Genomic DNA, 13,584 nt, shown 5'->3' with positions numbered 1-13,584 from the left:
CCGCCCCCTCGATTAAAGTAGCCAATCGCGGAACAATAAACCGGACCGCTCTTTAATTCGTAGAACGACGAGATCGTTTCGAGATCGAAAATGCATCGAACGTAAACAATCGAAGTACTCGAGATATCGAGGCTCAGACGAGGATATAAAAAAATAAGAGGGATGGTGAAAAAGGAGAGGAAATACACGACTGGATCCTTGGAGGGGAGAGTGGATCGGACGACCGAGTTCTCGTGGCGTGGCAAGGGTGTGCAAGGGTGAAGGGTGCGCCCATTGGCGAAGACATTTAGTTCTCTACCCCGTTAACCCCGAGTACCGGGGCACAATCGAATCAACAACGGATGGGTAATTTCCTTGGGAACAAAGCGGCGAGATATTGAGCCCACCGGAAAAATGCACGGGGACAAAGAATCGATAATTGTAATTGCGATCTGCTAGTCGGAAAAACGATTTATTGCAACGAGAGGGCTCGTCGTGGTCTGTTTAATCCTTCCTCCGGAGGAAAAGATGTATCTGCGTCTTCAAAGTTCAACTTTCGACGATTCGATTGAGTAAAATTTAATAATAGCGATTTAATAATCCTGAAAGGATTATATTTCGAGGGGGATGAAATTCTATTTTTACGTATTTATAATGGAACATGAAATTTTTGTGAAGAAGATACGATTAGTTATTTGAAATTCAATTCACTGAAAAGAATATATATATATATGAAAGAATATATTTGTTCGATAATTTAATATAAAATAAAATATTGAGAATTTGTTTTTTTCAGAGAATGATACAACATTCGAAAGAACAAATTGAAAATTCAGTTTTAATTCATAAAAGAAAGAAATTGATAATTTTTAGAGTAAATACTTTTTTTATCATCTTATCATTTGAGTAATTTTCAAACCACTGATAGGAAAATATTGAGAGTTAGGATGAACATATTACTTTTCGAACTTCGTGTAATAAGTTCCGTGTGAAGAGCTCGCCAAGATCAATTCGTGATCTTTTGGATCTCGAGGACGGGATATCCAACGATCTTAGATGCGCCTATAGGAAATGGACGTCTAAAGAAGTCCATTTTCAACCGAAGCAAAACGTTGAGAACAACTTTCGTGGACTAAACATAGAAATTGAAGGAAATCTATTTGCCTCGTGTATACTCCAAACTTGAATTATTTGCTTTCTAAAAGCAAAGAGAAACTGTCACTACCAGATATTTTAATTGAATTGAGTTTTTCTTCTCAAATTTTTTTCATTTCATTAATTAAAAGTGATTTATATAATTAGATAATATGAAAGTTTTTTTAATTATTTTTCATCTCGAAGAAAGATAGGAAGGCTGTTCTATCATTAACTATCATGAGATTCTTTTTAAAATTAGTTTCATTTTTCATTTAATTCAGAAATATTTTTAAAAAATTTAATTAAAAATCCATTCAATAGAGAGGAACTTACAGAAGTTTTTTCCTTTCAATATTTTTGCGTTACTACAATTAATCTACTTGTTCGATTATGTCTTATTCCGCTTGCCTGGCCGTGACAACTTTATTCTACTTGTATGACTGCGTTATTTCACTAGATTGACCATGATTGCTTTATTTTACTTGTTTGATCATGGTAAACAGATTAATTGTGAATTACTATTTAAACATTATATAAGCTTGAAAAATATTTTCCAGAATAAATAACACGAACAATTTATTTATTGTATTTTATTGTATAATTGCAGTGTTTTAATATTAATTAGTATTGTTTGTTAGACGATAATCTCTATGGATCTTCCGTGACAACGAAATCTCTCTTGTCACGTAATGTACACATTTCAATCCCTGTTATACAAACATACTACCTTCCGTTTAAGTCACGATACAAAAACATTTTCAATCACTTACTACTATTTGGTTAAGCTCTAGATATACATTTACACGTGTGAACACAGTGAAAACGAAATAGATGATAGAAGATATTCAAAACGAAACATTATGATTTCGTTTAAATTATATTTCTATTCGTTTGATTCTTTTATTTTTGAGACAAAATTGAAAATAATTATATTTGGAAAGAATAGAAATTTCGAAGAATCAAAATTTTGTTCAAAAATTTAAAAATATATTATACCACTTTTAGTAAAGATTTTCTAAACATCTGCAGGAAATGTTCCATGAGATATCCGCTTGATAGACCGCGAACCACTTTTACTTGCAAATTACATTTTTCTTATCGGGACATGCTTCACCATCTTAGATTTATGAACAGTATTCCCAAAGGAACTGTTTACAATCTTGCTACCTATTCTTAAACGGACTTGTCAACGTTTTTGAAACGTATAACCGAATAAATTGATTAATATTTAACTTATATTTATCATATCTAATACATTTTTTACAAAAATATTATTTTATAGAGGAATAAAATTTTACTTTAAAAACTGATCTTCGCTATTCTTCTTACAAAATTTTCTTCAGAAGAGATTATCTATAAAGTATAATCTAAAATACTTTTATTTCACTTTATTAATCAATCTAAAAACAATCCTAATTTTAAAACATGATGGATATTATTTCTGACATCGATAGTGCTCAGATCGCAAGAATTTGATTAAGTATTATTTCTTTTAAAAGCTTAGCTATCATTTCCTTTAAAAAAAAAGCTACCAGAAAACTTGATATATAAAATAAAGCATTCTCTTGCATATGCTTCCTTGAAAATTGCCTATCATTGTCGTAATTTCAACGATTTTTTATTCATTTTTTATTTTCGTGTTAAAAGAAAATCTCTAATATGTAGAATATTAATATATTCTCTTTCGAAAGATCTAAAAATCAAAACATATGTAAAAATTGCTACACAAAAATATTATGCACTATTTTATAAAGTAATATCTTTACTTATAGTTTATTCTCAAGATTCAAAGCATGATTGCACAATTCTTCTCTTATCTCTTTCATATCATTTCATATTTGTAAATAACCTATAATTTGTATTTCAATCTAAACCACAGGGAGCAAGTACAATTTTGTTACATAAAAATGTCATTAGACGGTTAATTTTCGTAAACGAATCACGTCCCGCGATATATGAGACTTCTCAGTGGAGTATCATGCGAAAACTTTGCTCAGATATTCTACGCCGAGCAAATTTCATAACCGTGTATCCGTTATACAGGAATGACCGTTTCATAGCACGCGACGAATGCATTAGAAAGCATACATGTCCTGCAACTTTCACAAAGTTTAATTACTGGTTCTTCATGACGCCGGTAGCCATGCGAATGAAAGCCCAGAATTTTCCTGCTCGATGTTTGAACCATATCCAAGAAAAGACTCCGTTGATCACTCGAGTATGTAAATATAAACTGTGAATTAAAATAATTTTTTATTCGTGGTTATATTGTTTTATAATTATTAATCTCTTCTTTAATAATCTTGGAGAATTGTTTTAAATTTTTTAACAAATATTAAATCACGATCTATTTTACAAACGTGTAAAATTATTAAAAATTATAGTTTATATATTATCTTATAATCTTAAAGAATTATTAAATTATTAAATTTTATTAAATAAATATTAATTTGTTGAACGATCGATTTCACGCAAATGTGTAAAACCATTCAAAATTAATAAGTGAATAAATATATTAAATAATATTTGTTGCATCTCAATTCGAAGTTTAAATTCAAATGAATATAATTTTGAATATAATTTAGCTGAATAATATATTATTAATTGTTTTATTAAAAATTTTATTAAAAATAAACTTTGTGTTATGAACTTTGTTCCAGTCGAATTATGTCGAATTTAATTGCTTTTCTCCCTGTGTCAGGTTTAAACATGACGTATAAAAATTGCAATTAATACGTGACAATTGCATATATCCGAATTGTAAAACTGACGTGTAAAAATTGCCAAAATAATATTTGTGGAACTTTTAAAAAAATTACAATAAAGGAAGAAACAATGTGACATCAGTGAAATGCATATTGTTAAATACAAACGTAAAATAAATTAAAGACTTATCAAAATTTTTGTACTAATTTTAATCTTGCTCCCTATGGACAAAAACTATTGAATTTCTTAAGCCAGACTTCTTTTAATATTATCTTCAAATCTATAGATAAATTTATAGACAAAAGATCTTATTTAAAAATTCGGCCAGCACTTTATTAATTATTAATTTTGTTCATAATTAAGAGTTCTTAAGGAACAAGTACAGGTGACAATAAATATCAAAAAAGCAGTATGAAATTTATAACCGTGGCAGAAAATAAACGAAATGAAATCATTTACTCGAACTATTATGTCTACCAAGTGGTATATTTCCTTTTTCTCAAGAGGAAACTTTAACTCGGAGGAATGATGGATTTCGTTCCTTTTATATTAACTTAACACAACTTTTTCACTATTCAGGAGACGTAATTATATTTTCTGTTTCCTCTCCCTCCCCCTGTACACGAACCATAAAAATCGTTCGAGGTTAAATCCACGCGAAAGTGCCTCGTGCGAAAGGTCGGAAGGTTAAGTGGCGGAACTCGGATCAGATCCGCGATTTCTTCGACCTTTTTTCCTCCTTGTATTCCATTTCTGGTTACTTTCAATCTTCCATCCTCCTTTGTACCCGTTGCTCGAATTCACGAGTGCTCGTTGGTTCAGAATATTACGGACGTTATTAAATAATTAATAGAAAAAAAAAAGGAAAAGAAAAGAAAAAGAAGAAAAGAAAAGGAAGATCAGCAGGGAGCAGTAACGATTTCTCCGTTCCCTCTCTACCATTTTCTACGCTTCATTTCCACTGCACTCTGAATCTTACTTCGTTTTTATTTCGTGCCTTTAGCTTCGTTTTCTTTTGCATCCAGACAAATTTTGTCCATTGCTTCGCTATTGTATCTTCTCGTCTACCGATTGTTCTGGGATTTCGAGGTTTCAGCAACGCTTTGTCGCTTTCTAAACGAAAATCGCGTTGCATCGAGAATGAGCGATCGTATCTGAATACTCGAGACAGGAAATCCTCTTCGTGCAGCGGAATGTCGCGAGGATCGATTTGTCGTTGATTTGATCTTTACGGTACAAAGGTGTCCTGTTGCTGATTGGAGGAACAGAGGATGCATCGACGTGATACGAGGATGAAAAATGTTTTGAGAGATTTATTGATAAACGAATCGAATTTAATCAATATAATATAATATTATATGTTACAATTATATATAATTATATATTTATCAAATAGAAAGACAATTAATGGTGGAACTTCGATCTATGATTGGAAAGAAGATATTTATATCTTTAATTGTTGTCATCAAATTATAAAAAATAAGTAAAGACATAAATTGTTCGATGAAATTTTGAGATTTCTTTCGAGTTTTCTTTTTGAATTATAATTCTATATAAATAAATAAAGGATGAAAGATATTCAGAATTGATCAGAATTGAGAATTAATAAATCAAGAAACATATAAAAAAATATTAATATAAAATGAACACGATTTATGCATGAAATTAATGGCTGTTTCGATAAATTCTTGTCGTTCCATAGATCTCAAATTGTAATATTTCTCCAAGTTTCTGAAATCCGATCAAACTGTTCAATGAACAATCTTAAGCATTTCAAGAATTTTACTTTTCCGCAATTTATAGTATTCTTCGTTGTATTGATTCAACGACGATTCAGACGATTAAGTAAGTTTTCGCTTTCAAAGAGTTTGAATTTGTTTGAGATGTAAATTTAAAACATTATCGAATTATTTGAAAAAAGTAATTATTGAATATAATAATTATTCGTTGCAATTAAATAATATAATATGCGATAATTTTTAACATTTTAACTTATTATATTTATTTACTCGTAAACTGAAAAAATTATTTAACTATTAATAGATGGTATCACATATCCAATTTTCTAAAAACACAATTGTTACTTCAAAGATGATACATCACATTATAATATTTTTCTTTCATATTTGATACATTAATGGGACAAAAAAAAAAGAATCTTCGTAAAATAACACAATTCTCGAAATGGGACAAGTCTATTCGTTCAGATTGATCTACGATTATTTTTTCCAGACATCATATATCAAAAAACGGTATATTTTAATAACGCTTTAATAAAGCGTTCTCGTGATTTACGCCCTCAGCAAATAGTGTTGTTAGCAAACGATGGCGCACCTGATAAATCAACGATCGTGAAATGATTCATGGAATGAGAATGCAATTTACTTGAACGTTGTGCTCGCATTTTCCCCGCATTTTTACCTATACAACAAGCTTGACGCGTCCGTAAAAATCCTATTACAAAGACGCCATGCAAGACGGATGTCCGCGGCTTACCTGGGAAATCTTGGCGAAATTGTACTCCTCACAGGGATTAGAATCACCGAGCCTCATTTTATTTTATTTTCCATTTCCACAATCGTGTCTCGTGAACGATGAAACGATCCTCCCTTTGTTACCGGGAGATATAATCGTATGAAGAGAGGGGTGCACAGCAGATTTATGGTGAGATCATTCAAATGAAACTAAGGAGAATATATTAGATTTCTAGGTTTCTTGTCGTTTAAAAAAATGAATATGTCACCATCATGGGATATATAAGTATGTGAGTATTTTACACGAATAATTTGTATGAATGAAATATATATTGTTTGATCAAGTAATTATTTAATGCGATAATTATTTATATATTATTTTTCTTTTGAAATTTTTGAATCATTTCTGATATTTAATTGAGACTAAAGTAAATGAAATCAAAATTGGTTTAAAACAAGCTAAGAAAACAATCGTAGCGCAAAGAAGTAAAATGTATTTATAATGGTTTTAATTTAAAATTTTTAAACATACAATAGTTACAAAAAGTGTTTATTTAGTATTTAAAAGAATTTGTAAAAAAATTTAATTTTCTGTAGAATTTATATATAAATTAATTAGGTCGAAGTATATTACGTTTTATATTATTTAAACAAAAGATTAATATGAGAAAAATATATAGAAAATGACAAAAAAATCATTTAGCTGGAAAATAATATCAAATATTTTCTAAAGTCTTGTATATTTTGATACGTTTATTAAATTAACAATAAAGTTACAATAAATATATTTTTATATTTAAAGTATTTCAGTTTGAGTGCAATATAATTTTATATTAATATAATTTGCATTAAAATTCAAGATCTACATTGTGTATTTATTCAAATGCCAATTCTAACAGGTATGTTGAATTCTAAATCTGAATTTAAGAGATATTGATAGGAATTTTACTCAAGTTAAATGAATATTTAATTTTGTGTAATAATTTATTGAGAATCTGAACCATCTTACTCATTACATATTCATAAATTTGTTGCAGAGGAAATAATCGCTAATCTACCACCTCTTCGAATTCCTCGCTTGAGGCACCATCGAGTAACAGATTGGGATCCTTATTTCGAGAATGCTGAAGGTCAGGGTATTAATGGATCCCAAAATGTTGCATTGCATCTTGGTGCGACGGCTCTTCTCGATTGCCGCGTCGCCATGCTTTCTGGAAAGAAGGTATTTTTTTCATTTTTTTTTTGTCAAATATTTTTTTTTGTCAAATATTTTTTTATATAATATCCTATATCACAAAATATTTTTACAATTTTTTACAATTTTATTTTTACAATTTTTTATAAGAATATTAAATATTGATAATTTATATACAAGTTGCAATTTAATCAATGATTTATATTTTTTCATGATGTTTTGTTTCATGATCTTTTTTATAAAATAAATGAATTAAAATGTTTCAATCAAATCTACTCTTTTTCATAATATTATGATATCTTGTTCAACTTTTAATTAATTCTAATATTATCATTATTAATTACGTAACAGGATGACAAAAATTCACAGTAAATTGCTCCTTTTAAGTCAGTGAACGCGGATGAACTTAATTACAGAATCTAGTAAACTACGATATAACCGGATACGATTATTAGTGATCCATAATGCACCACGATCGCGGAAATTCTAACGCAGGATCATCGTGCAATTGTTGAATCTGTGTCACAATTATAGGTCATGTGGTTACGCCGCAACGCAGACTGGGCATCCCTTTTAACCCTGGGTAATACCACTCACATTTCCGATCCCAGGTACAGCGTTAGTTTCCAATATCCAAACAACTGGAGACTGGCGATTGCCGGGGTGCGCAGGGAGGATCGTGGCTTGTACGTCTGTCAAGTGAACACGCACCCTCCGAGGATGCTCGTCACCAACGTCACTGTTCTGGGTAATGATCTTTTATTAATCAGAAAATTCGAGATTGCATCAAAAATCGAAAAGGATTTCTCAATATGGTAAGTACAAAGAAGTTGTAAAACGATGAAAAATACAAGAAACGCGTATACATAAACAAAGAGTATGGAAAGTTTTTTTTCATTAATTATATTTTTTGAATATGTTAAGCATTACTCCTGTGAGTCGTGAAACGTTTATTAGAGAATCGTTGTTTTCATTTTTAATTATGTTGATTTGTAGCACTTTTAAAATCAAAAACAATATCAGAATAAAAAAATTGTGTTTTTAAATTTTTTTTAATTTATATAATTATTATAATTTTATTTTATTATAATTTTTGTACTTTGAATATGATTATTTTTCTCTAGAATTCTTGAGAAAAACAATTATAATGCAAAAGATTAAATATTATTCGATTATTTGATATAAAATAATTGAATTCATAAATATGTAAAACTTCAAAATTTAACAATGTATGTAGATCATACATATATATGTATGTATTAAATATTTGTTGCCATTCTCAATTGTTGATTTAACTAAAAAGATTATATCACGTTATCAAAACAAAATAAAGAATAATAATTTTTTAAAAATTTGTTAATTACATAGTTCATGATCGAATATATTTTTTTTTATTTCTTATTTGAAATTTAATTTTTTCGTAGAGAATTTTTAACAAAAAATGTTATTTTCGAATTTTCTGTATCTGTAGAACAATACTTTATCCATTCGTTTCATTCTTATTCAGTTAGCCAAGTGTACATGTACTCGACGAACGTTTAAATTCGATTTTCTCGAAAACGGCGTTTCAAACAAAAAAATTTTATTCTTTGTTTTTTTGTATTTCTATACGTGTATATCGAATAATATCCTGTCCAGTTGAACTACATGTGCTGTCACGTACATGTATAGTTTTATAAAAATTGGAAAAGACATTTATACCATTTACAAAGAGATATTGTTTATGTATATTTTTTAAACAAATGAATTTTTTTATAATCTTATTTTAGATTATCGATATTGAAATCCTTTATCATATTCAGACAGGTACAAAGGATTTTCATATATATGATATTGATACAATCGTATTGATAGTCTGGAATTTATAAAAATTTTGATAAATAATTGCAATTTCGATTTTACATCATAAATAGCAAAATATTTATTTTTAATATATTATTATTTAATATATTATTATTTTTTAAATAATATATTTTTAATATATTATTATTTTTTAAATTAAAGATTACAGAAAATTTTATTGAAACTCTTTAAAGACAAGGCCATCTCAAATCTAAAATCTTAGGGATTTCAAGGTTATTTGAAATTTAGGGAGAGTGAATGACTTGAATATTTTGAATCTTTTGAAATTCTTCAATGCTTGAAATTCTGAAATTTCTAGAAGTTTAGTCACATTGAATTATTACGTTCTAAAATCATTAGACATCTTTATTCCTGATAATGTTTAGTTTATCTAATTCTTTTATAACTTCAACATTCGCTTTAAAAATTGAATTTTATAATATCGATTGTTAAAAATTTTCTGCACATTCTAATTATTTATTTTGAAAATTACATATATTATTATTCAACATAATGCGAAAAGAAATTTTTTAATGTAAATGAAATGAATGTAACGACAGCATCATTAGTAATACGATGCTAATTATCCAGATATCAAACGTCCAAAATGTTCAATTCCAAACATTTCTCAAGAACATCCAATCAATCATAATTTATTCAATAGGATATTCAGATTTCTTGGCAACAATTACTCAACAATTAAAAGATGCATTAATGTAACGATCCGTGATGCATTTTATTGAAAAATAATTAAACCATCACAAAATTCAATCATTCTATTTCATTCATTTCTCAATAATTTCAAATATTGCAAATATACTCTTCCTCCCTTCTCATTATTAAATTTCGAACAATATTTACAAACTAACTTGAATCAAGAGAAAATATTAATGAGCAGAGAGATTCGATTAAAGTTCTTTAATTAATAAAACCAATGGAACAAGAGAGAAAATCAATGTTTCCGACGGAAATGCGTGAAAGGTTTCGCTTCATTGTTTATATTATTGATCGAAATTGTGGTGTAATTATGTTGTCATGGAGTTCGCAGAAAGTAACCATGTTTAATAAATGAGTTGCTATTGAACTTGATGCACTTTGGTGTGCTTGTCTCGGGAATAAATAGAAACCTAACAGAATTCGAGATGCAACTGTTGGTTAATTAGATTGACTTTTCGAGAGGCATTTATTAATAATTTTGCTCTGATAAAAAGCAAATAGATATTACGCATCTAATATTTTGATATTGATAATATAATTATCATTATTTAATATTATTAATTTTTAAAATTTGATAAAATATCATATTTTTATCGTTATCTCGTATTCATATCATAGTTATTTATATTTATGCAACATCATATATTATTTTTTATATAAAGATTGAATTGTCAAATTATGTATCTTTTGTTCGAACGAAAGAATAGTTCATCTTTAATACACATGGGAATTCTACAAGAAATACAAATATGGAGAATATTCCTCCCATTATAATCCCACAAAATCTCTTCGAATATAATCGTGTTCGTATATAACATTCGAAGTTAATGCGTTGCTATATTTAAAACGAATGCAAATTAACTTTGCCTGGATACAAAGACTTATTCCAGTCAAAATACCTCAAATATGTCTTGATAAATTATTCATTAAATTCCTTGCGTGTATTTTCTTAACAAAATTTTGATATACAAAGATTAAAAGGATTACTAAATTTCACACACGTATTCATACATAAAAAGAATGAAAAATATAGTTTTAAATGTAATAATAAAAAGCTTAATTTTTTCGAGTAATTTTTTCGAAAAATGATAAAAAATTTATAAAGTACACGATGAAATATATGGCATAATCATGATTTCGATTCATTCCTTATACAACTTATCGGTGATAAATTGACATCGAAACAATGAAAAGTTCACAAATCTCATTAAGTACTACTTTTTCAAGTTATTAACAATTTAAAATCATGCCACGAAGCGATATTATCAAATACCATCATCATTTAATCAAATTAAATCAAATTGTCTATAGTTTCGTTATATCTTTCGAAAAAATTATTTCAAAATTTTTAATTACAAAAATACTCTCATATCATTTTCTAAATTTTCGCATTCTTCAATTCAAGTCCATTATTTACATTATCATTAAAGCTTGAAAAATTCACAAAATCAGATACGGACGTAACGAATCACCACATCGCGAGACAGAAAATACGTGACGAAAAATCGTTAATTATGCACGTGACGCGTGAAGGGAATTTATCGCGTAGCTAATCAACTCACACGCGGAACCAATTTCAAACGACAGTTATATACCAAAAGTTTATAACACGATGGCGAATTTTCGCGAAGGCTGCCTCGAGCATCTCCCGGAAGTGAAGAAGTGGGGCGCGCAGGTTGATTTTATAGAACGTCGGAACGTATTTATACAAGAATTTGCAATTCCCCGACTGTGAACTGGATTACGTACCTCCTTTATTCCCCTTTGTCTCGACGGCATGATCAGGGGACTCGGACGAAATCGGTGCTTTGAGACCCTCGTTTCACGTCTGATTGTTTCTCAAATTGAACGATGGATGGGCGCACGATGGTAGCAATTGAGAAACGCTGTTCACTCCTGTCTACAAATTACATTTTTATAATGGCATTCTTTATCGTCCTCGTTCGAGGCGCGTGGTGCTTATAATTTCATATTAGAGGGAAAATCGTGGGAGCGTTTTAAATCTCAAAAGCGACTCGTTGTTCCATATTTCCAGGGAAGATATTTTAGACTTTCGTTGGATTTTTATTTTAAAGCTTCATTTTTTTTTTATTAGATTTTGGCTCGAATATATCTTTCTAAAGTGTTGCGAGATATTTTCTCGGAAATTAATGAAGATTATCGACTTTATCCTTTTTTTTTAGTTGTGTGAAAAATATTTTTTGAGAAAAAGATTGTGTATATTTCGAAGAAATTATAGCTATTTTAAATAAATAAACGAATAATATAAATTCTTTTTTATTATGTAAACTGTCAAATGAATATAGTGATATCTGCATATTCAGAATTATTTTGGAATTAAATTGTAACTCGAAAGAAGTCTTATTCAAAATTATTTATACAGATTGCTGTATTTAAATATAGTTATATTTTTATTTTTATTTTTATTTTTTTTTTTAGAGTTCAATCTTCAAGACTTCACAAATATTTCCTTAATTCTCTATGAATAATTTTTCAACCATGTACAAATTGAGAAACGATTAAACAATAATTTGCATAACTTTCTTATCTTTTCACACACACATATCGCGTAAAAATCTTTTATTTGGTATTCAATTTCTCATCGTATCTACTCGATTAATTCTATAACCTCCACGTGTGTATAAGTAAACTCGTCTATATTATAATCAATTTTTCCCGGCACAAAAGACGATAGCAACGAGCAATCGATAGGCGCGGTCAACAACATTCCATCGCGGAAGAAGATGAGAAAATAATTTTCCCGTGAGCGGACACCAATCAAAGAGTGGAGAACGTTGACATAATTTTTAAAGAATATCGATAGAGGCGTCGCATCGAGGAACACAGAGAACGGACGAGGAAACGAGTGATTAATGTTCACGCATCCCGTTTTTCCTCCCTTTCAATAAAGACCTCCTTTTGTGACCGAACCCATATTCCCTCTTCTAAATTATCGACTGGTTCTCGCTTTTTAAATCGAAAAACCGTTCAGCCTGGCATATCGAGGCTGCAGTTCGAATACTCTCGAATGCTCTCGATCCCTCTCCAGTGCCAACATCGAAGCTGCCTACTTCAAATTGCTATTTTCTCTTCGCGACTCAGTTTACAGATCGTCCCCCGGAACCACCGTCGAAACTTTCAACCGACACTCGGGGATGGCCCATTTTAAATTCTCGTTAACGTTTGCCGAGCCTCCACGAGTCTAGGTTGATCTTTAATTCACCAGCCATGGCTTGGATCGGCCAGAAAAAAATTGTTATTCCGCCGGTTAATAGGGAAGCTCGCGATGACAGCCACGAGGAAGTCGACAAAGAGGACCTCTCTCTGCTCGAAGTTTGTTCTCAAACTCTTTGTCCCGCTCGTCGATCGATTATTTTTAAACTTGTGTCGGATTCATTGTCGAGATTGGAAATTTGCAAATTTACCGAAATTTGAAAAGATGGTATGGGAAATATTCGATGTAAAGGGGTAAAGAGAGGGATTTTATAAATGGAAATTTATTCTGAATTTCTTACTCTTTGTTTGTGTACACGG

At 29.6% G+C, this 13,584-nt stretch overlaps 1 protein-coding gene across 3 annotated transcripts in view; it reads left to right on the top strand.

Annotated features, from left to right (window-relative positions):
- The window catches only part of LOC102676039 (zwei Ig domain protein zig-8-like), an 84,464-nt gene that overhangs the window by 61,320 nt on the left and 9,560 nt on the right, over window positions 1-13,584 (top strand). For all 3 annotated transcript variants that reach the window (XM_031509277.1, XM_031509276.1, XM_031509278.1), the window contains exons 3-4: window positions 7,334-7,518; window positions 8,026-8,239. In XM_031509277.1, the coding sequence (XP_031365137.1) occupies window positions 7,334-7,518; window positions 8,026-8,239 (399 nt within the window). The remainder of the gene's footprint in view (window positions 1-7,333; window positions 7,519-8,025; window positions 8,240-13,584) is intronic.

Source organism: Apis dorsata, unplaced genomic scaffold, assembly GCF_000469605.1.
Source record: "Apis dorsata unplaced genomic scaffold, Apis dorsata 1.3 scaffold_135, whole genome shotgun sequence".
NCBI lineage: Eukaryota > Metazoa > Arthropoda > Insecta > Hymenoptera > Apidae > Apis > Apis dorsata.
The sequence above is the reverse complement of the archived record's forward strand: the minus strand, read 5'-3'. Positions and strand labels throughout refer to the sequence as shown.